Source organism: Diabrotica virgifera, chromosome 1, assembly GCF_917563875.1.
Source record: "Diabrotica virgifera virgifera chromosome 1, PGI_DIABVI_V3a".
NCBI lineage: Eukaryota > Metazoa > Arthropoda > Insecta > Coleoptera > Chrysomelidae > Diabrotica > Diabrotica virgifera.
The window spans coordinates 55,086,247-55,111,896 of record NC_065443.1 but is presented as its reverse complement, the minus strand read 5'-3'; the positions used below and the strand labels follow the sequence as shown (position 1 = coordinate 55,111,896).

Here is a 25,650-nt window from a genome sequence, read left to right as displayed (position 1 = left end):
TTTCACGTGAAAATTTGGTTCGAATGTCATATTGAAAATACGTCTTTAAATTACGGGAATAACTCGTCTTCAATAGACGTGTTATTTACCTTAAATAGCAATAAAATGTTTCGGGAAATTCACGTTGCAAATACGTGTCGATTAACGTATCTTTTAGGGAATGTATATATTAGTATTCACGTGAAAGATACGTCCTCGGCTCACGTAAATAATTCGACCTTAATTAACTTATGAATCACGTAATTATTATCCTCATATGATATAAATAAAACAAGCATATAAAGTATTAACAATGTATTTATTTAGTAGAATTTAGAGACTTTAAAACATTTGTCCTGTATAATTATTATACAAGATAATTAACCAAAAATGGTACCGACCTAAAGACACATTAAAAAATGTGCCCAACACAAAACACAACACAGGTCACTTTTTATTTCGAGGAGGACACTTCGACACTTTCTTGTTTTTTCTGATTGCATCATTGGCACTTCAACCCTCGAGCAGTGAGGTAAACGTTAATACGAAAGACATTATTATAAATAAACCCGCCTAAAATAAAACGAGGGAAATAAAGCCCTTCACGTTTCACTTTTTGTTGTGAGTTTGTGAGAAATGTGAGAAGCTGATATTAGAGTTTATGATCATCGATTATAAAAATCGATTATTTTTAAGCTACAGTTAAACTATTCTACTTACTTTAAATTAGTTTTACGTATTTTCTTTTTGTTTTTAAATTTCTTCTACTATTAACTAATTGGTCTTACTAAGAATCTATTTCAATACCAGAATAATATAAAAAAAATTATCCTATCGAAACGTATATATTATTCGATAAATCGATTAATTTGGTATTCTAACCAACTATGTTAGTCATGTACCGTGGTCACGTGATAGTATAGGAGGAGAAAGGCTTGGTAGTACGTCATCACCGTGCGAATTTTGAAAATTAGACTCAACATCATTTTAGCTCCTGTGATATTTCTAAAGAAAAAATAGCAAAAACAGCTTCAAATCAAGGTTGGATTGAAATAGTTATGCTAAATGATTTTAAAAGCGAAATCATTAACTTTTTGTTTAAATATTGGTACTATTTACATTAATTTTACGTGAAATACCTACATCTAATTTTTCGAGTATTTTTGACGTCCATAAAATACAGTGAGTAAAATTCAAGCGATACGTGTTTAACCAACACCGTTATAAAATTTTGTTTTCCAAAATATTTCTCAAAATTTAACCAAAGGAAGTTATTTCTGTTTCGTGATTATTACGTGAAATAAACGTACCTTTGCGATGTAACCGACATTCACACTTATTATAAAAAAACATGTACTATATTCGTCATTATGATTTTATATTATTCTAATGTCAAACATGTATAAAGGAAGCACTAATATATAAGTGAATGATTTGGCACTGAAATACGTTTTTTTCCCGTCATAAATTACCGAGTTACGTATTCGTTGAAAGTTGCCGTAAATTTAACGTAATCATCACGTAACTGGGCTTAAACCTGTTTGCTGGGACCTCTACGGCCCTCTATTTTGCGTTTAAGGATCAGTAGTTATAATATTTTATATCGATTTCTCCCCACTATATGTCCCAGATAAGACATTTTCCGGTGTTTAACAGTCTTTAGCAGTTCTTTATCGTTGTTGATCCACCTTTGTACTTCTTCATTAGTTTTTCTTGCCGTCCAATGTATCTTCAGCATCCTTCTATGACTTCACATTTCCAATGCTTCAATTATGTCCATGATCGATACTTTTAGCGTCCACACTTCCGTATCATACAAAAGTACAGATCAAACCCAAACGTAGCACAGATTAAGTGCTATATTTGGTCTGTTATAAATAAACTTTATTATTACTTAAACGTTTCGGTCATCTTCGCCATTTTCATTAAGCACTTTAATTATATAAACATTACTTAATACAATTTTTATTTATGACTGCACTGTTTGCTAGTTTGCGATCGTATGCAAAAGTGATATTTTACTCTAAAGCCACATGGCCGACACTTGAAATCTACGACTGGTTCAGTGTCCTATTTAAAATATCTGCCAATAGTGCATTTATGAACAAATCAATGTATTAAATTGTGATATATATTGGAGAGATGTTTTATATGGGTCTTATTATTGATACCTATTTTACCTATTTTTATGTGAATCATCTCCAATATACATCTTTTGTTATAGTTATGCTCTTTTTCTAAAATATGTATATTTTCAAAATCAAAATAATGGTTATTTTCTAGAGAATTCTTAGCTAATGCTGTAGTGTTTAATTTGTTGGTTGTACACTATATTTGTGTGCAACAACCCTTTCATGTAGATGTTGATAAGTTTGCCCAATGGATGTTAAATTGCATTCTTTACAATTTACTTTACAAACATACAAACAACATCCGACTGATGATCTTTAGTAACAATGGGTTTAACATATATGTTACCGGCAAAGTACACGTTTATATAACTATTATTGTTTCCTTTCCATTTATTTGGTCTTTAAAAAAGATCCAGGTGACATTAGGAGATATTAGGTGATTTCTTAAGAGAACTCAAAATAGGATACAAAAAATTTAATTAGATATCTTTAGAGTTTTTCAATTAAACACTTATTGATATTTTTTAGTGAAGTGAATTACTGGAAAAGTATAGATCTACCTAGGTATAGATTACATTGCATATTTTTTAGGGACGTGAATTACTGATATAATGAGTTTCACTTTTGCTAAGGTTATTTGCCTATTGCCAAATGTTAGGCTTGCAATGCAGTGCATCATAAAAATACTCTTATAAACAATAATAAAACCATTTACAGCTATTGTAGGTACTTACAGGTATACCTTTTAAGTAATCGACGTATATAAAAATTGCCGGTAACATAAATGTTAAATTTTGAAAAATATATTTTTTCAAAATACAGGGTGTAACGAAAATACAGGTCATAAATTTAATCACATATTCTCGGACCAAAAATAGTTTGATTGAACCTAACTTACCTTAGTACAAATGTGCATATAAAAAAAGTTACAACCCTTTGAAGTTACAAAATGAAAATCGATTTTTTCCAATATATCGAAAACTATTAAAGATTTTTTATTGAAAATTGACATATAGCATTCTTATGACAGTAGCATCTTAAGAAAAAATTATAGTGAAATTTGGACACCCTATAAAAATTTTATGGGGGTTTAGTTCCTTTAAACCCCCCCAAACTTTTGTGTACGTTCCAATTAAATTATTATTGTAGTACCATTACTTAAACACAATATTTTTAAAACTTTTTTGGCTCTTAGTACTTTTTCGAAAAGTCAGTTTTTATCGAGATATTTTGAATATTTGTCAAATCCACCACATATTTGTATATGGTTAAGTACGATTATGGAGACTTGGTAATAATATGAAAATTTATGTATGATTTACATTTTTAGGTATATTTTGAACCGTATTAAAAAAGAAGCCATATCTCGATAAAAGTTGCCTTTTCGAAAAAATACAAAGAGACAAAAAAGTTTTAAAAACATTTTGTTTAACTAATGGTATCGCAGTAATAGTTTAATTGGAGCATACACAAACATTTGGGGGGTTTAAAGGAACAAAACCCCCATAAAATTTTGATGTAAACATATTAAAAAAGAAGCCGCAACTCGATAAAAACTGCCTTATCAAAAAAATACTAAGAGCCAAAAAAGTTTTTAAAATATTGACTTTAACTAATGGTACCACAATAATAATTTAATTGGAACGTACAGAAAAGTTTGGGGGGTTTAAGGGAACAAAACCCCCATAAAATTTTTATGGGGAGAACAAATTTCACTATAATTTTTATTTAAGATGCTCCTGCCATAAGAATCCCACATATCCATTTTAAATAAAAAATCTCTAATAGTTTTCGATATATTCGAAAAAATCGATTTTAATTTTGTAACTTCAAAAGGCTATAACTTTTTTTATGTGCATATTTGGACTAAGGTAAGTTAGGTTCATTCGAACTATTTTTGGTCCCAGAATATGTGATTTAATTTATGACCTGTATTTTTGTTACACCCTGTATATTTTTTTCGGAAAATCCATTAATATATGGCAAGGATATACAGTATTTGCGTGAGACAGTGACATTATTATTATTATGATTATTATAATTTCTGGAAACTTTTAAGTTATACACAGTGGGAGTTATAAATGCTCCAAAATCGCTGCGGAGAATTACTGACCGGAGACACACAAGAATATCAAAATAAGAAAAAAATGTAAAAGGAATTAAAAGACTTAAAAAAAGTGTGGGTGTCAACAATCTTAGCCAAAATGATCAATTTTCTTTTAATTTTTAGATGCTTACCTACCTTCGTATTGGAACAAACATAATAGTTGGACTGATGTTGGGCAGCCTCTATTGGAAAGCTGGAAGTGATGGATCTAAAGTTTTGGATAATTTTAATTTATTGTTTGCGATATTATTGCACCATATGATGTCCACAATGATGTTGACGATTTTAACATGTAAGTAATTATGATTTACATATTTTTCGCTTTTTTAAAGATAAACAGTTGGTGTATTGTAAACCAGAAAATGATCAAGACATGTTTTTGACACTAACCTATCTTGTTATAATTTATAGTAATTAACGATAATTAAAAAAACTACAAAAAGTTTATGACAGTGACCCGTGTACCTACAAAAGATTTGAATCGTGAGTAGATACAACTAATTATTATTATGTATTTGGAATTAACAGTGATATGGAAGAGAGGGGATATGACATATACTATGCTTCTGTATTTAGTAAATGTGACCACTTGATTTGACACTCTGTCATATACTTACACTATGGCGATGGGCAGGTTTTTGTATGTTATATATGGAATATATATATGTTATTAATTAATTGTTAAAATTATTTAATATTTATATATTTGTATAATATAATATAATTTTACAGTTACCTATTATATATTTTATATGGGGCTGTTGAGATAAAACACCTAAAGAGAGTACTTGAAGTCTCCAGGAGGAATCATATATCAGAAACGATGATATAAGAAAGCGCTTCCAAACAAAAGCAGTTCTGTGTGTATAGAGTTGAAGAAAATCAGCTGCAATGGTTTGGCCACCTGAATCAAATGCCAAATGAGAGACTTCCCAAAATAGTCGGGAAGTGTAAGGCGCAAGGCAAAAGACAAAGAAGCACACCTCAGCTAACATGGAACAACACTATTGAGAAGACTTTAACGAAAAGAAATATAGACTTCAGGCAAGCAAAAACTTTGACAAACAACAGAAGAGAATGGAGAAGAACTTATACCGCAGACTGCAGCGTCACGATAAAAGCGTCATAATTTATTTTTAGATTTTAATTAGGCTGTATGTAGTTATTATATAAGTTTATATTTATTTTTGAAATGTAAAATTTGATTTTCGACACTGGCGGCAGCTGGTAAAAGAAATAAAGATTATGTGTGTATTTATATGTTATATGGAACAGAGAACAGAATATACTAACAAAGAGTCGTTCCGCCATGTTGTGAAGTGCTTCTTGTCAGTGGAACCAAGCCCATCTACTTCACCGTATGTCTCCATATCACTGGGAATTAAGTATTTATAGTAGGAGAGCCGCGGATGCTAAATTTGCAAATACTGAAGCATCATGGGGACCTGTGAGTCCCATTTGCGTCCCGCAATTGAGTTGTGAAGATTAGGTCCTAAAACCTAATTTTAACCTAACCTAGGTTTTATCCAATTATAGCGCCATCTATCCATAATTAGAAAAAATGTCTCGAATAAACGTTACTTATTTTTACTTATGAATTTAAATCTGCAATAAAAATTGGGGGTACCTATTTAATATTTTAAAATAAGTAGTACCCAACCCCAACTCCGTGGGGGGGCCTTGATTGATATCATTCGATAGATTTTTGAAAAATATTGAACATGCATTTTTCACTTTCTTTTTCATAATCTGATATTTATTTTGCAAAATATCGTGGGGTTTAAGCTGTTTAAAGCTTTAAAGTTACTCCCCACCTATTCCGTGAAGGGTCATCTTTGGTACCATTCGATAGATCTTTGAAAAATATTGAATACATATTTTTCAGTTTTCCGATCTGATGTTCATTTCGCGAAATATTCGCTTTTTTTGTGAAATTTCGTTACTTGCCCCTTTCCTTACGCCCGAATTTTTCTAACGATAGATTATTTAGGACTGCCCCCAGTGGCGTCGGGCCGGTGGGGCACGGGGGGGCACGTGCCCCCCCCCCAACATTATGCAAAAAAAGAAAAAAATAATATAAATTATCTTTAAATTACGTATATGTATACACTAAAAGTTACGAATGAATAACTAATATAGATCCCCCGTTAGTCTATTTTTCTGTATGCATCTAATTTGATTCTGTGTGTGTAAAGTATGCGCGTGTTACAACTAAATTTACAAGTGCCGGTGAGCCGACTCTGGCCGGTTGCGCCCGAGCTGGAGCAGCCGATCGAATGCACCCGAGCCCAGCCGACGCCTGGCGGAGGGATATCATACCAGCTCAGTGCGCGTGTGTTGTGTTGTGTAGGTGGTCGCCACGTTTTATTCGCTCAATAAGCCTATTGTTACTAGCTGAGCTGCTATTGTTTGTGTAATTTTTGCGGATGTTCGTTTGTTATCATGTCTAAGAAACAGTCCTCTGTACTAACATTCTTTAAAAAACTTGGAAATTCAAGTGAAAGTGTAAATGAAGATAGACAATTAGCGGGAAGTAGCACTGGAGGTAGCGTTGGTGATGAATCGCCATCTTGTTTACGCCCAGATCGTGATGCTACATTCCAGGGCGAAAGTAGAGATCCTTCATTGGGAGTACAAAGTGCAGATATTGCAAAAGGAGCATTTCAGCCTGTTAATTGTTTTAAGGTAAGCAAGATTCAATCCCAATCGAGGCAGTTCAAAAATCCTCGTACAGTGAATTTAATTGGGTCGAATATAGCCCCATTACAGACGCTGCATTTTGTTACCCATGCCGACTATTTTGTCAACATAAGTCTGGTCGCGGGGAGGAGTCATTCACTAAACTGGGCATGAACAATTGGAAGAAAGCTTTGGAAAAATTCAGGAAACATGAGAAGAGTGAAATGCATCAAAAATCTAAACAGTTTCTCAATGAGTATAGAAAAGCAGGAAGCACGGTAGCAGATTCGTTGTCCTCGGCACATACTAAATGGTTGAGATGAATAGGAGGTATTTAAAATTCATAATTGAAAACATCCTATTCCTTGGAAAACAGAACCTTGCCTTAAGAGGACATGATGAGAGTACTGCTTCATTTAACAGGGGGAACTTTATAGAACTGCTAGAACTGAGATCTACTGAAATGGAGGAAGGAATCCAAACATTAATGAAATCCCCAGTCCATTCATACAAAAGTGCCCAGGTACAAAATGAGATAATAGATTGCATAAAAAGTGAAATGCTTCAACAAATTGTCCAAGAGGTGAGTGAGGCTTTGGCCTACTCAATTATTTGTGATGAAACTACGGATATTTCAACCCGTGAACAGCTTAGCATTTGCATTCGATACATTACTAAAATAGATGGACACATTAAAATCAATGAAAGGTTTTTGGGCTTCGTTGATGTGTCAGACACTACTGGTGAAAATTTACATCACACTATTAAACAGTATCTGCAGCAGTTGGGTATAAGCTTAAATAAAATGCACGGCCAGGCATATGATGGAGCTAGTAACATGAGCGGCAAATTCAAAGGTGTTGCCTCAAGGTTCCAAGAAGAAGAGCCTAAAGCTTTGTACACACACTGCCATGCCCACTTGCTTGATCTGGCTGTTCAGAGATTTTGTGAAGAAATAAGACAGCTTCGGAATTGCTTATCCATAGTAAATAACCTGTATAACTTAATTAATGCATCAGCTAACAGGTTTTCAATATTTGAATCAATATGTAAGCAAAGCGGAGAAACAAAAATGAAAAGACTGGTGAGCTTGTCTCGAACTAGATGGACAGTTCGACACAAAGCAATCCATGTAATTCTAGAGTAGCTCCCTGAAGTGTACGAAACTTTGGAAGTTATTGCAAACGATGTATCAAATCGTAAAATTGCAGCCGAAGCTGATGGTCTAGCCAAACAAATCAGCACATTTGAATTTGTATTCAGTTTAAAACTATTGCACAGCGTTTTGAGTCAGACTGATATACTCTCCAAAGAACTGCAGAGTGAATCTCTTGACATTTCTAAGGTTTTTGCAAAAGTTGAATCAGTCATTGACTGTTTAAAACTGGACAGAAATGATGATGGCTTTATTCAGATGTGGAATGAGTCAGAAGAACAGTGTAACAAATATGGTATGAAAGGTTTGTCAGTTGAAAGGCCTTCACTACCACGCAAACGGAAGATTCCGAAAAAACTTGAAGCTAGTAGTAGCTCTTCAGATGCTGCATTTCATCAATCACCTGAACAGATGTTCAAGACTGACATTTACTTTGCTGCTTTAGACACAGTAATTGTAAACTTGCAATCTCGTTTTTCCAAGAACGATTATGATAAAATCAACTGCATTGCCCAGTTACTATTTATTTGGACCGAAATTGACAACAACGCTGTTATGGCAATCCAAAAGTTTTATAACTTGTCTTTAAGTTTCTCTGCACATCTTAAGTTTTTTCACTGTTATGCCAAGAACAATTTTGTCAAAACAGACAAAGCAACCACAAGAGTAACGTTCCAAGAGTTGGCTGATTTTTTTATTGAGAATGATCTTCAAGCCAGTGCACCAGATGTTTGGCAGCTACTAGAAATATCACTTTCGTGGCCTATCACAACAGCAAGCGCAGAAAGATCGTTTTCTACACTACGAAGGCTAAAGACATTTCTTCGAAGCACCATGACAGAAGACCGCTTAAGTGGGCTTGCCCTGATGTCTATTGAGCAAGAATTGACGTCTGAATACATGAAAGATAAAAAACTAGATCTGTTAGTTGACAGATTTTCAAATCTAGCCGATAGGAGGCTAATGCTTCATTAGAACTAACGAAAATTGGTTCGTTGAAAACCATTACTGTAGTTCTGTTCACCTTAAAACATTGTCTTGTACACAAATTTGTTTTTGTGTTATAAATGTCCATGCAGTTATGTCTAGAATAGAATAAACTTATATATTTTGAAATTGAGTCTTTTTACAATCCATCAATATAGTAAAAATTGATTAAAACCAATGTTTAACAAAAATACACATATACTTTACTTTAGTTCTTAAGTGGTAGTGTTCAAAAAAGTTTCCACGGGACCACCACTCCCCCCCCCCGTAGACCTCGTGCCCCCCCAAATTATTAGGTCACGCTACGCCTATGACTGCCCCCAACGCACGCCCCTGTATTACGAGTCCATATATGGTAGGTGTACATTTTCAGGGTACAAGATTTCTCTCCATGAGCTTTTCTGACGCGCTCGAGTAACACGCCAAATCCCCGCTTGACTCCCCTACCATTAAGTTAAATTACTGTAAATAAAATAATACTGCTAAAATTATTCAACTTCACGTCGATGGGCCGGTCTACTACCCTACGCTATGAGACAGAACCGGTTTCAGTCTGATTTTAAATCTCTTAAAAAAACAGATCTGCTTCAAGCCAACTACCACGAAATGTATTAGATTCAGAAGCAGTTAGTTAACAACGACATGTTCTAATTCGAAATAGGGGGCAAGCTATTTTGTTTAATAATCTAAACTCTAGACGGTTGTACACGTAATGACAATCTCGAAAGATTTAGTCGTCAGCATGTAGATTCGAAAAACATAATCTCCACATCCCGTATATCAAACGGTAGAACATATATATATATATATATATATATATATATATATATATATATATATATATATATATATAGCTATCTTCTAAAGATTTAGAAGATCAATTTATAATGAAAACAAGAAGCAAAAAACATAAATGGAAATATTTTGGAAGCGAGAAGATTAATAACTCCATTAGTCCGCTTAATTATGTCTAATGTATGTCTTAAGGTATGTATAGATATGTAGGTATGTATGCACTTCGCGCACAAAATATGTAGCGCCATTTAGCCAAATCTAGAGGTAGGTTGAACGTTCGACTTCGTTTTAAAGTTCCCAAAAGAAGACCCCAGAGAAAAGTCATGTCTAAATCCATCAAAAATCAATGACTTCCAACACAACCTAGAAGAAGCTCTCTCTTTAGACCAAGTAGATAGTGACCCTGACAGCACTTGGATTTATTTCAAAGATAAGGTAATCGAGGCTGCAAAAGACTGTGAGGCAGCGGTTTCCACTGGCCGTAAGCCACGGATATCCGATAATACGTGGACTGTGATTCAACGCAGAAAAGAACACAAAACTAGACACGGAACAAACGATGAATACAGAGCGTTATCGAAAGAAATCAAAAAACAGTGCCGCAAAGACAAAGCTGATTACATCTCTCAAATATGCAGAGAGATAGAGGAACATGGCTGTCGAAATGAACCGAGGGATTTATTCCAGAAGATCAAATTCCTTACCAAAGAATTTAAACCTCAAACGTGGTCTGTAATAGATAAGGAATGTAATCTAAAGACCGATACTGACGAAATATTGGAAACATGGCGAAACTACTGTAACGAGCTATATAAAAATAACGAGGTATCAGCAGAACATCAGTGGCCCTCTGACTACCCTAGAGAACCTACTGTCTTACTCGCTGAAGTCAAAGATGCAATTAAATCACTAAAGAGAAATAAATCCCCAGGCATTGATTCAATACCATGTGAAATACTACAGTTACTAGGTGACAAAGGAATACATATCATCCATTCTATCTGTGTCGCTGTTTGGAATTCAGGAAAATGGCCATCTGATTGGTGCACCTCAATTTATATCCCGCTACACAAAAAAAGGAACTACTACCAGATGTGAAAACTACCGCACACTGTCACTAATAACACATGCTAGTAAAATCTTGTTGCATATCATCAAAAACAGATTAAAAACCTATCTACATTACCAAACACCTCAGGAACAAGCGGGATTTGTAAAGGGTAGAGGTACAAGGGAACAAATCCTGAACCTGAGACAACTTATTGAAAAGTCTAGAGAATTTCAAGTACCTATGATTATATCCTTCGTTGACTACCAAAAGGCATTTGATTGTGTAAGCTGGATAAATCTGTGGCCAATTTTAATAGAAATGGGCGCACCAATGCACCTGGTGACACTTATTAAAAATCTGTACCAGTCTAATATAGCGACAGTACGACTAGATCAGAAGTTCTCAAACCAATTCAAGACCGAGAGAGGTATTCGACAAGGATGCGTGTTGTCACCTGACTTATTTAACATTTATGGTGAACATTTCATGAGGATGGTTTTAGAAGGATGGGCCGGTGGAGTAACAGTAGCCGGTAGGAAAATCTCCAATTTGAGATTTGCTGATGACACTACACTTATAGCAGCAAATGAGCAAGAAATGTTTGATCTTCTGCGAAGAGTTGAGCACGAAAGCAATAAAGTTGGTCTGAAAATCAATAAAGCTAAGACAAAAATAATGGTGGTCGACAGATTCGACACTATTCAACTGACTAACATGTTACAGGAATACCAGATAGTAAACACCTTTGTCTATCTCGGGTCTAGTATAACTAACGATGGCAACTGTGAAGCAGAAGTTCGGAGACGTATTGGTATGGCAAAAAATGCGATGAGTCGCCTAACTAAAGTTTGGAAAGACAGATCTATCTCTCAAAATATCAAGATGAGACTGGTGAATGCCCTTGTATTCTCAATATTTCTATACGGAGCAGAGACTTGGACTCTTCGCGCATGCGAGCGCCAAAAAATTGATGCCTTTGAGATGTGGTGCTGGAGAAGAATGCTGCGCATATCATGGACAGCTCATAGGACAAACGTTTCCATTCTAAACCAACTCAATATTAAAAAAAGGCTGTCCACAATATGTCTGCAACGAATTCTGCAATTCTTTGGTCACGTGGTTCGCAGAGGTGACGACAGTTTGGAGAGATTAATCGTTTCTGGAAACGTTCCGGAGAGAAGATCAAGAGGACGATCACCAACTAGATGGTCCGACCAAATAAAGAATTCAGCTGGAAATTCATTCTGCGAAGCTCTTAGAGCAGCTGAAGATAGAGACCAATGGAGGAACATTGTTAGGAATATTGGAAGAAATCACGATCCTCAGTAATGGGGAAACGACAAGAGAGAGAGAGGGGTAGGTTATGTAGACCCTTGTTAATCCGACGATTTAATGTTGGCCTTTTATTGATATAATAATTTAAAAATGCTCAATTTGTGGCTTAAGCCTGCCACTAACGATACTGCGACGTCGTTCAATTTTGTCGAATTCGACTAATTGACAAAAATTTTGATCGTGTGTGACCGTGCATCCAACAAAATCGTTACAATTTGATCACAAAGAGACTGGCCTCTCTACTGCAGTATTGCAGAATTGATATAGTATATCATCGTCGATTTTGTCGAACGACACCGCAATACCGTGAGTGACCGGCTTTAGGCCACTGTTGCGCTGAGCGCCGCATATAGTCTAGTCTAGATATTATATACAGCGTGTCTACTTGAGTTGGAAACATATGGGAAACTTTTTTATTATTAATTTTACGAAAAAAAGTTATTCTTTATAAAAAGTTCTGCATGCCCCAAAACCTAAGATTCAATTATCAGATATCAAATTTTCTCAATATTATACGAGGTATTTCAAAAAATATGAATTTCGGCTAAGGGTAAAGTACCTTTATTTCTCTCAATATCGAAAATTCTTATTATGAAAAGTTGTTTGGAAATAAAAACCAAGCTCAAATATGTAATTACATGCTTCTAATTGGAAAAAAATATTTTCCAAATTTTTCTCAAATTTATTGATACTAACTTCGTTTTTATTCATTACACATACGATAACTCTTTTATTATTACTTTTACGAAAAAAAGGTATTCTTTATAAAAATCTCTGTATGTCCTAAGACCGAAGATTCAACCAACAGATATGACATTTTATTAATTTTATACGAGTTATGTCAAAAAAGATGAATTTCACTCAAGAGTAAAGTACCTTTATTTTTCACAATATTGAAAACGGTTATTAAAAAAGTTGTTTAGAATTAAAAACTATGTGTCAATATGCAATTACATCCTTCTAATTGAAATACTGTGAAATATAAAGGTGCTATAATATTGAGCGAATTTCATATTTTTTGACACACCTCGTATAAAATTAATAAAAGTTGATATATCATGGTTGTGTCTTAGATTTTAGACCATGCAAAGTTTTTTATGAAGAATAACTTTTTTTCGTAAAATGAATAATAAACGAGTTATGATATTTGCAATAATTAAAAACGATGTTGGGTATCCATAAATTTGAGAAAAATATTTTTTTTTTCAATAAGAAGCATGTAATTGCATATTTCATCTTAGTTTTTAATTCCAAACAACTTTTTATCGTAAGAATTTTCGATATTGAGAGAAATAAAGGTACTTTACCCTTAGCCGAAATTCATATTTTTTGACATACCTCGTATAATATTGAGAAAATCTGATATCTGATAATTGAATCTTAGGTTTTGCGCATGCAGAACTTTTTATAAAGAATAACTTTTTTTCGTAAAATTAATAATAAAAAAGTTTCCCATATGTTTCCAACTCAAGTAGACACGCTGTATGTGTAAGGACCAAATAGTTCACCTCCTAACCCTAGGAGGCAGAAGTAATTTATTTTATACATTTTATGGTACGGGAGCAAAGTATGCTAAATTTGCAGACAATCGAGCGTTATGGGGACCTATTAGGTTGTGATTACTAGGTCCTAAAATCAAAAAAAGTTAAGTAAAATTTTCCATTTTGGGGCGCTTTCCATTTTTTAATTTAATTTTCCATTTCCAACAATCGTTTTTTCCGATTATAGCGCCATCTTTCCATAATTCGAAAAAATGTCTTGAATAAAAGTTGCTTATTTTTACGTAAAGAATCAAAATCTGCAATAAAAATTTTGGGCCCCATTTAAGATTTTAAAGTAACCCCCCACCCCACCTCCGTAGCGGGTTGTGTTTGTACCATTCGACAGATTTTTCAAAAACATTTTGAAAGTGTATTTTGCAGTTTTTCGATTTGATGTTCATTTTGCGAAATATCGCGGGGTTTGTATTTAAAATTTTAAATTTACCCCCCAACCCTCTTCGTGGGGGGGTCATGTTTAGTACAATTCGATAGATTTTTGAAAAATATTGAAGATGTATCTTTTAGTTTTTCGATCTGACGTTCATTTCGCGAAATATTCGCCTTTTTTTTCGCCCTCGTCTGCGACTCGGGAAATTTTCAAAATATTCATGATCTCAAAAAAATTTCCGGAAATAATTTGACCTCTAGTAATATTACTAGTGATAATTTCGAGTATGTTTAAGGATAGATTTTTTTTCGGGTCCCCCTTAAGGTGATACAGTAGCGATCAACAGGTAGCCAAAACGCGTTCCAAGATTGCGGCTGTAATTTTGAATATTTTTTCGAGATATTTGGCACACTTATTCGTAATATAATAAAGAATGGTGGTACAGAGCCCAATTTGAAAAATATATTAATATGTGGAAATTACTCTGTAATTAAATACAATATTAAAAAAACGATCCTGTACCGCCATTAAGAAGAACAAAAAAATACACTTTCTTCAAATAAACTTTTTTATCCGATGCCTAGATTTTGTGTCATTTTGGAACTACTAATGAAATAAAAAATTTTAGTAGTTCCAAAATGACACAAAATCTAGGCATCGGATAAAAAAGTTTATTTGAAGAAAGTGTATTTTTTTGTTTTTCTTAATGGCGGTACAGGCTCGTTTTTTTAATGTTGTATTTAATTACAGAGTAATTTCCACATACTAACATATTTCTCAAATTGGGCTCTGTACCGCCATTCTCTAATATACCGGGTGTCCACTTATATTTTCCCCCATTTTAACTGCCTATAACTTCTAAACGGCTCAAGATAGAAATATGCGGTTTTCACTGAAATGTTTTATTTTAGTAAAAGTTTTGTCTGAATGGATGGAATTTTTTATATCGCTTTCAAATACGAAATAAAAAATGGCGGATTTTTGAAAAAAACTTGTTGACTTTTTTTAAATATAACACCCAGTATATTCCTTTGTAAATTGAAAGAAAGGTCATTCACCTATCTAGCGATATAAAGTTTTTCAAAATCGGTTGTCAAATCACTGAGTAATTAATTTTTAAAATGAGAGGTGCAACGTGGATATCACATACCTAAATAACATAACTAAGCAAGTTATGTGATTTCCACATTGCATCTCTCATTTTAAAAATTAATTGCTCAGTCATGTGACAACCGATTTTAAAAAGTTTTATATCGCTGGATAGATAAATGACTGTTTTTTCAAGTTTTTAGGTAAATGACCATTTTTTATATCGTTTTTAAATAGAAAATGGCGGATTTTTGAAAAAAAAACGGTGTTGCCTTTTTTTATTAAAACACCCAGTATATTTTTTTGTGTCTTGAAAAAACGGTCATTTACCTATCCAGCGATATAAAATTTTTTTAAATCGGTTGCCAAATGACTGAACAATTAATTTTTAAAATTAGAGATGCAATGTGGAAATCACATAACATAATATCATTTTGCTCAGTTATGTTATTTAGGTATGTGATATCCATGTTGCAGCCCTCATTTTAAAAATTAATTACTCAGTGATTTGACAACGGATTTTGAAAAACTTTATATCACTGGAGAGGTGAATGACCTTTCTTTCAATTTACAAAAAAATATACTGCGTGTTCTATTAAAAAAAAGTCAACAAAGTTATTTTCAAAAATCCGCCATTTTTTATTTCGTGTTTGAAAGCGATATAAAAAATTCAATATATCCACACAAAACTTTTACTAAAATAAAACATTTCAGCGAAAACCGCATATTTCTATCTTGAACCGTTTAGAACAGGGATGGCCAACCCGCGGCACGCGTGCCACTCTGTGGCACGATTGAGTCCTATCAGTGGCACGCGTAGCATTTTGGATTAAAAAACTTTCAAAAAAATTAAAACTTGAAAAACAAAAAATAATAAGAAGAAACTTGGTAGGTTTACGGAAGTTACGATAGATGCGGCACCATTGCATCCTCTGGCGAGCGATATTGCTGCGATTGGTGCACGTGATCCTAGCTGTCGTAATGTGCAATAGGACTGCGTTACCCTTGCTCAGTGCTGCCAGATTGGGCGATTTATCGCCAATTGGGCTACTTTTAACAAGCCTTTGCGACAAAAAATTTAAGGAAATCGCAAGTCGCAAATTGGGCGATTTTATACTTTTTAGCACAAGTCGTTTTTTCATAGTTGTAGATTTCATATTTTCATAGTTGTAGATTTCATATTTTCATCCAATTACGTTTGAGGCAATCTCTGACGTCAACAACGTGACTACGTGTTTTAAATTCCGTGTTGTAAAGTGTATATATGTATCAGTGATATGGGAGAGAGGGGATACGACATAAAGGCTGTATGACACTATGCATTTTCTTGTATCATTTCTAATATCGTTTCTGATATCGTTTCTTGTATCCATTTTCTTGTATCATTTCTTGTACGTACATTTGTACCCTGTATGACACTATGCAAGTTCTTGTATCGAAAATTGTATGAAATTCGGCACGTGATTGGTCGAAATTTTGTTTGTCACCCTGTGTCACGTTATGGTAGTACTGCATCTACAGACACAGCTGATTTTAAATATTTTATAAAATTTATAAACTTTTATATAATTAACATTTTAATGTTAACCAGAATTTTACGTTGACTGAGGTTGATTATTTGTGTTTTTATTTTGTTTTGATATTTGTGCTAAAATATTTGCATTAGAATTATCTTCAATTTGATCCAAATTAGGAACTATTGTATTTTCGTCTATTAAAAAATTATGCACCATGAAACCTAAATTTATAGTTTGAACTTTACTAGGAGCTAAATATATGGTTATTAGTAGAACAGTAGTCCATACCAAACGGTATATTAAGTATCAATAAAAGATTATAAATAATACCTACAAAAACACAAATAAATTCATCAATACATTATCCCATTTTCATTTCAGCCGCCATTATGAGTAAGTAATTTTGACATTTTAGATGTTTTACCAGCAGGTTTTACGTTTTTGCTCTTTGCGCAGAAATTGGCGCAGTTCTTGTACAATAATCTGTGCCTGACACAAATTCTTGTATCGTTTCTGATATCGTTTCTTGTATCTGTGTATGACACTATGCATTTTTTTGACATATCAGAAACGATATTAGAAATGATACAAGAAAATGTATAGTGTCATACAGCCTTAAGGGATGATTTTGTATTTACTAAATGGGACCACCTGATTTGATACTTTTGTGCTACATCCAATATGGCGACTGGCAGGTTTTTATATGTTATATATGGAATATGTTATTAATTAGTTATTAAAATTATTAATTATTTATATATTATATTATATAATATAATATAGTTTTATAATTATATATTTTATATAGAGCAGAGTATACTACCAAAGAGTTGTTCCGCCATATTGGATGCAGCGTTTTTGCGAGTGAAACCAAGCCCATCTACTTCACTGTATGCTGCATCCCCTCCCTCCCACATCACTGATATGTATTGTGCTCCGTGAATATTTATGCATCTGCACCTGTGAAGACGGCAACCTGCGTTGCTACTTGCTACCTAACCCTAACCTAAAAAACTGTTTTGTAACAAAAACAAAGTTATTTTTGTATTAAATAAAAAATATTTATTTATAAACAAGTGACGTATGACGTCATTTATGAAAACAGTACGAAAACTTGGCGGCCGATAGTAGTGGCGACATCTGTCGAAAATTGGCGACATTTTGAGATTGGATTGGCGACAGGAGGAAAATAAATCTGGCCACACTGCCCTTGCTTAGTTTATTTTAAACTGCCCCGTTGTATGTGCACATTTTGTCATCGCGCATTGTTTCTTTAAAATTTTAAAAGTATTTGTTCGATATGTCCACGAGTAAGCCTTCGACTTCAAAACGAAAATATGAAGATGATATTGCAATTCGCGATTTTCAACCTGCTTGGGAAGAACAATTTTTATTTACTAATCGTAATACTTCAAAGCCTGTTTGTTTGATATGTGGATTGTCTGTAGCAGTTCCGAAAAAATTTAACCTGGAACGACATTATAAACAACTGCATAAGGACTTCAGCAACAAATATCCTATTGGTTCACATTTGCGAGCCGACTTTATTGAAAAAAAAAAGAAAACCCTAGCCAGCCAACAGTCACTGTTTCAGAAGAGAAGTGATGAAATGGAAACTATGGTTAAAACATCATATGAACTTTCTCTGCTGTTAGCCCGGAAGAAAAAAGCCTACTCTGATGGAGAGGAGATAATTAAAAATAGTCTGGCAATATTTGCTAAAAATGTGGGAGATGTAAAGATCAAAAATATGGTCGATAATATTGCATTATCCCGAAATACAGTCATGCGCCGTATAGATGATATGGGCCAGGATGTTGTTTCCCAAATTATAAGTGGATTACAATCCTGCAAATTCTTTTCTTTAGCGTTGGATGAAAGTTGTGACAACACAGAAAATGCGCAGTTAAGCATTTTTGTCCGTTATACCAATGATAAGTTTGAAAATGACGAAGAGCTTCTGGATTTGCGCCAACTAGTCACAACAACAGGAGAGGACATTTTTCAACAGCTTAAAAACGTAATCGAAGTCAACAAAGTTGAATGGTCAAAATTAGATAGTGTTTGTACAGATGGAGCTCCTTGCATGGTTGGTAGACTAAAGGGGTTTGTTACATTACTGGAAAACTATTTGGGAAGAAAAGTTTTTAAGTACCATTGTATTATTCACCAGGAAGCTCTTTGTGCCAAGGACCTAAACATGTCATCTGTTGTTGACCCTGTAACACGCTGCATTAACAAAATACGAGCTCGGGCATTGAATCGACGACAATTTCGAGAACTGTTCGCGGAAGAAACGGAGCAAGATGGAGAGTTACTTCTCCATTGCAGTGTGCGCTGGCTCTCCAAAGGAAATGCACTCGAAAGGTTTTGGAACTTGAAGGAGTGCGTCTTAAAATATTTGCAAGAAAACAATGAACTACCCAGTGAGTGCTCGTTACTTAATGATAAAGATTGTCTTTGGGATTTAGCTTTTCTCACTGATATTATGAGACATTTAAATCAATTAAATTTAAGATTACAGGGAAAAAATTGTATTTTTCCTACTCTAGTTGGTCATATATCTTCTTCTGTGAATAAACTTATGCTTTTTTGTAACGATTTGGAGAACAGAGATTGACACATTTCACATTAATGCAGGAATTAGCCAACAAGGTCAGTAGAACTCCAAATTATGACAGATTTAAAAACCTTATATCTATTTTGCTAGGTTCATTCAATACCCGGTTTGAAGATTTTCAAAAAGACAAAATGAATGTTGACCTTTTCAAAAATCCTTTTTCTATTTCTCTGCAAGATATCAATTGTTACTCAGCTGAAATACAGATCGAAATTATTGATTTACAGAACCACACTATACTAAAAACCAAATATAGGGAAATTATTTCAACTGTTACTGATCCCAATTATATTGAATTTTGGAAATTTGTACCAGCAAACAATTTTCCTAATTTACACGAGTTAGCTCTGAGATATTGTTGTAGATTTGGTTCAACGTACGTTTGTGAGCAAATGTTCTCTATTATGAACATAATAAAATCAAAATATCGGTCACGATTAACTGACATGCATTTAAAAATCTAATTCTGTTGGCTAGTTCCGAAATTAATCCCAATATAGATGAATTAATTAAAAAAATACAAGTTCAAATACCACATTAAATAAGTAACTGTTTAAAAATTTGAATTTTAGATAATAAGAAAATATTTAAGTTTTTTTGTTTAACGTTTTTATTTTATTTTTATTAACAATAAAGTAAGTTTGTTGTTATGTTTTACTTATTACGTTATTTTTTAAACCTCCACTATCTTGACTAAACGGAAAAATGTGGAATTTACATAAGAAATACATATTGTACCGTATATTATTAATATATAGTATCCATATTAGTATGTCGAAAAATTTTAGTGGCACGCCAAATTTTATTTGTTCTCATATTGGCACTCGACTTAAAAAGGTTGGCCACCCCTGGTTTAGAAGTTATAGGCAGTTAAAATGGGGGAAAATATAAGTGGACACCCGGTACCTATTACGAATATGTGTGCCAAATATCTCGAAAAATATTCAAAATTACAGCCGCAATCTTGGAACGCGTTTTCGCTACCTGTTGATCGCTACTGTTTCCTCTTAAGGCCATGGGTACATAATTCGCAAATATTTTACGGCTATCCCTACTTTTTCTGTCTTTACACGGCAAATTATGTGTAGTAAAATTCACACTGGTATGGATATGTAAGCATTACTAGAATGTCATTCTGCTTGAAAATGTCATCATTAACTTAGAGATATGGCTTTTGAATGTTCTTAGGTAACAGCTATTTGTATAATTGCAAATTAATTCAGTTAATAAATGTGATAATTTTTTCACTAACTATGTACCGATTCAGTGATTGTAATAATTTATATGTACAACAAAAACTAATACTCAATCGAGAAAAGAGGAAAAGTGTTAACTTGATTTTTTAATAATACATATATTGTTACTATGGAACGCTTACAATTTTGAACATCTGTAACAACAAAATACTTGGATCACAGAATATATTATCCTGATGTATTCTCTGCTTGGATCTTCCACAAATAATACACAATAAATAACTTTTTATTAAGTTCACATCTTAAATCAATTATTTATCAAATACACTATATATCAATATTATTTAATCAACAACTCAAAATATTCCCGATGCCATGTCAAATATTTAAAATTGTCACTGATTGTCAGTGTTTGACTGACAATATGCTGACAATATTCTATTCGACTGATTGCGTTGTAAGACAAAGATAGATTTGGAAAATATTACCACAGACATGGTGTCCATTTTTTTCGAATCCTGAAAAAACTAATAAATACTTTTAAAAAACTTAAACGCAGAATGAAAGACTAAATTATTACCGAGGGCCGAAAGTCCCTTAGAATAAATAAAAAGTTTATTTTGAATGAGATATTTGAAATTAAAAATCACACTAAATTTTCTCTTAGTTTTTCACCCCTGTAATTTATTAAAATAAACATTATAGAAGTTCTCAGGGACTTTCGGCCCTCACTAATAACGTAATCTTTCATTCTGCGTTTAAATTTTTTTAAAAATACTTATTTAATTAGTTTTCTCAGGATTCGAAAAAAATGAATCCCCATTTGAATAGCATTGCAGCCGATAATACGTACCCATCCTCTTAACGAAATTCCCTGTGTTAAGAGCCAATATATTGTAGAGGTACATCTGCAGGGTACCAGGTTTCTCCCCATATGATAGTCTGGCGCGCTCGAGTAACTGCAAAAATCCCCGCTTGGGCTCCCCTACCCTTATACATGTACACAAAGTATACCTATTTTCTTGTATACCTATATGATTATTTTTTTACAGTTCCCCAGGAAATGTCGATTTTAATAAAAGAACACTTCAACCGTTGGTATTCATTAAAAATGTATTACACATCGGTAACCATAGTGGATATTCCGGTTTCGGTAAGTATTTTCATTAACTACAATTTTTTTATCTTCAAATCTGGTACTTATGTACTCCTAAGGGAATCATACTAAAATATTGTAGTTACGAAAATTATTGAAAAACAAAATATGCTATTTGTTTCTTAAAATGACTTTATAAAAGACTTTGTAAAAATAAAGAACTTATCTAAAAGTTGTATACTTTTAGATGCATAACTTCCCCAATCACCTTTCCTAAACTTTGCCTTATCAATGTGCAATGAGCTATTCCGAACAGTTGTTCTACTCTCCGTATCCCGGTCTATCCTCTGATATGCAGTAGATAATTGATGCCTCCCCCTTTAAGGAGTCACCTTCGGATGCCTCTTTATTGGTTGTCCCGATTATAACTGCATCGTTTTCTTGGCCTTTCTGGTTTCTGATGTTCTCTACATTACACCTTTACCTGTTAAGACCCGTAATTCGTTGTGTGCCTTAAGCCCTATAGTGATTGTTTCCATATTTTCCCATTCTGCATTTTGTTGCCTGTATTGATCTGTTACACAATATCCCATTCAGTATCCCTATGCCCTATAATCATGCAAAAGTAGGTATTCGCAAGTAGTTAGAATTTGTTTTTTGTTTAATTATTTTCCTTCCTTTTCTTTAAAATTGATTATTATTTATGCTGGAAGAACTTTATAATGAAAAATGAATAATCATCTTCAATTTCGTTGCAACACGCAACTACAGCCGCATCATATTCTAGTTCAATCAAAGAGTGCAGCAAGCAACTCTACCGGTTTCGAAACCTATTAGTCTCTGATCAGGAGGCACATATGCTGCTCTCTCTGGCTCAACCAGGACAAACCCCGCCATGCAGTTACGCATCGCAACGAACGAAATGGCAGGGATGCCCTAGCGGCAACTGCTAGCAAAAGACTAAGTTTTCAATCTAATGGCACATAAAATAATACCAAAAATATTACTCTACATCCCACCAGACTGAAAACAATGGGAACCTTCTCTGGTTACACCTCCAAGGCTTCTAAATGGGGACGTGAATTATAAATTGTAAACTTCCCTCATCTTCTTTAGTCTCGGTATCCGTTATGGCTTGCAAATTGTAGAAGCCTCGGAGGTGTAACCAGTGAAGGTTCCCATTGTTTTCAGTCTGGTGGGATGTAGAGTAATATTTTTGGTATTATTTTATATGCTATTATTACAGTAGTTCCCAACCTTTTATGTCTGGCGAGCCACCTTCTGATGTTTTTTCATATTCATGACTCATCCCTCACCCATGATGATACGTTGTTCTGTACTCTGTACGCCACTCAGCTACTGTAAGAGCCACGCCGCGACCCACCTGAAATCTGTCCACGGCCCACTAGTGGGTCGCGACCCACCGGTTGGGAAACGCTTTGCTATTAGATTGAAAACTTTGTCTCTTGAACTTTATAATGGTTTGTTATATGACAATATTTCGAAAAATCTATAATTCGTATACTTGAATTACCGTATCAATCAAAAGGTATACCTATGACAATATTAGCTTAATTTTTGTCCAAGTTTTAATTTTTGTCCGTTTTAGTCAATATGTAATTTTTTTTTCTTTTACGCCCAAAATAACTCATTAAAGGTTGGCATAGTTAAATTCAGTAAGTTTTAGTTTCCATTAGAAAATGTGTTACAATATTTACTAAATATATATATTATGTGTCCAGTGTTACAATATTTTATTATATCCAAATTACGTAATTTATAATGGTGAAAAAATTAGTTTTACATTTACAAATAGCATTGCGTACGAAGAACGAACGATTTACATTTATATTATTAATTCTTTAAATTTTCTAGGTTATTGGCTGCTTCCTGTTTTCACTCATAATATACTATATGACAGATCAACCAAACGATAAAGCCAGATTCCTGATATTCTTCGTCACTTGCATGTTGGTAGTTCTAGTAGCTCAAGGAGTTGGTCTAACTATTGGCGCATATTTTGATGTTGTGGTAAGTAGTCTCAATATATTTGGAAAGGGGCAATTTCTCATTTTTATGTAATTATATTCTTAAAAAAACAAGCTGTTTTGAGAAGATGAACTAACTTCCTAGTTATAACACAGTCATTTATAATAATCGTACTATGGATAAAAGCCGAACTCAAGTAGAGGTCGGTATTATGTATAATTTCCAATATACTCGCACATAAACAGATCCACAAATAAATACTGATAAACATTTACCTACTCAATTGGTAAATCACTATACAGTCGCACCAATACTTAGTCTAATGCGATAAGAATTCTGCTGCGACTACTGCATTCCCTAATCCCGTGGTGTGTCAAAATTGTACCCAGGGGATATGGTCCTGTCGTCAGGGGGAACAACGGCCTGCTTTATTCAGATGGACTTACCCAAGATTTTTTTTTATGTATTTTGACCCGCAGAACACGAATTTTTTGGGTAACAGTTGACCCGGATGTCAATAAGATTGTTATTAACAAAGAACTTGAGAAATTATATAAAAGCGATTTTTCGCAGAACAAAACATTTTTGTGTAATTTTTGGGTCATTCTGAGCCAAAAATGTTCTTACAAGTTTTTTCGTAGGATGCATAGTTATCGAGATAAACGCGGTTGAACTTTCAAAAAATCGAAATATTGCAATTCAGAACCCGAATAACGTTTAATTAAAAAATAAAATAGCAATTCTGCTTACCGCCTTTGAAATTTCAAGTCAAATTATACTGGTTTTGATTATTTGCATTGCTAAAAATTAATTATTTATTAAAATCAATGGGAAAATCCCAATTAAAATCCCAATCAAAATAATTATTTATTGTTAAACAAAGCTATAAACACAAAGTGCTTGAATGATGTTTTCAAGGCATCTCTCATATAAAATCAAATTAGTAGGCGCGACTACACAGGCAATTTGGACGTAGCATGCATTATAAAACGAATTAAAACACTATTTGTTTATAGCTTTGTTTGACAATAAAAAAATTAATTTTCAGCAATGCAAGTAACCAAAACCGGTATAATTTGGCTTGAGCTTTCAAATGCGGTAAGCAGAATTGCTATTTTATTTTTTAGTCAAAAGTTTTTCGGGTTCAAAAATTGCAATGTTTCGATATTTGAAAGTTCAATCGCGTTTACCTCGAAATCTATGCATCCTACGAATAAACTTGAAAGAACATTTTTTGCTTAGAATGGCCAAAAAATACAAAAAACTGTTTTCTTTTGCGATAAATCGCTGTTATTTAATTCCTCAAGTTCATTGTTTATACCAAACTTTGGTAAGTCCATCTGAATAAAGGAGGCCGTTGTACCCACCTGGCGACAGCACTAATACATAGTACAGGGGAAAATTTTCTCCCTAATGATGCCCCATATATCTAGTGAACTCTAAATTATTATAACCTTGACACGATAAGGGCGCAGTGCCGTGACTGACCGCATTTCACGGTAACAAAATTGACAAGTAGACAATAACAGATGGCTTACAAAATGATTTCCATCCGGTGGAAGACCCTGGTCTTTACCATAAATAAGTCACAACAAGGTTACTAGGCAAAAATGCACCACCTCTAATAAAACTACTTACCGCTTAGTTGCAGAATGCTAGGAAAAAGAATAATTGGGAAAATATTAGAATCAACATAAACGGAGAGTTTTTGAGCAGTTTGAGGTTTTCCGACAACAAAGTCCTTATTGTGGACCGAGTAGATCATGCCTAAAAACGTCTTCAAGATCTTCAGAGCTCTTGTGCATGAGTTGACCATAAAATTAACTTTTCGAAAAGACAAAACATAAGCAACCTTGTACTGGCCAAAAACATTTTAACATATGGCAAGTGTTCAATCCCAAATTAATCCCTTAATTTGTGTTGTTCTGAAGCTATTTTCTTGTGGCATTTTTATAATCAAGTATATTCAAATGGAAAATAAGCCACAATTTTA

At 33.7% G+C, this 25,650-nt stretch overlaps 1 protein-coding gene across 1 annotated transcript in view; it reads left to right on the top strand.

The window, feature by feature from the left end:
• Window positions 1-25,650, top strand: part of LOC114328603 (ATP-binding cassette sub-family G member 4) — a 244,690-nt gene that overhangs the window by 207,954 nt on the left and 11,086 nt on the right. The window contains exons 7-9 of the mRNA XM_028277492.2: window positions 4,342-4,510; window positions 21,625-21,725; window positions 23,544-23,699. Of these exons, the coding sequence (XP_028133293.2) occupies window positions 4,342-4,510; window positions 21,625-21,725; window positions 23,544-23,699 (426 nt within the window). The remainder of the gene's footprint in view (window positions 1-4,341; window positions 4,511-21,624; window positions 21,726-23,543; window positions 23,700-25,650) is intronic.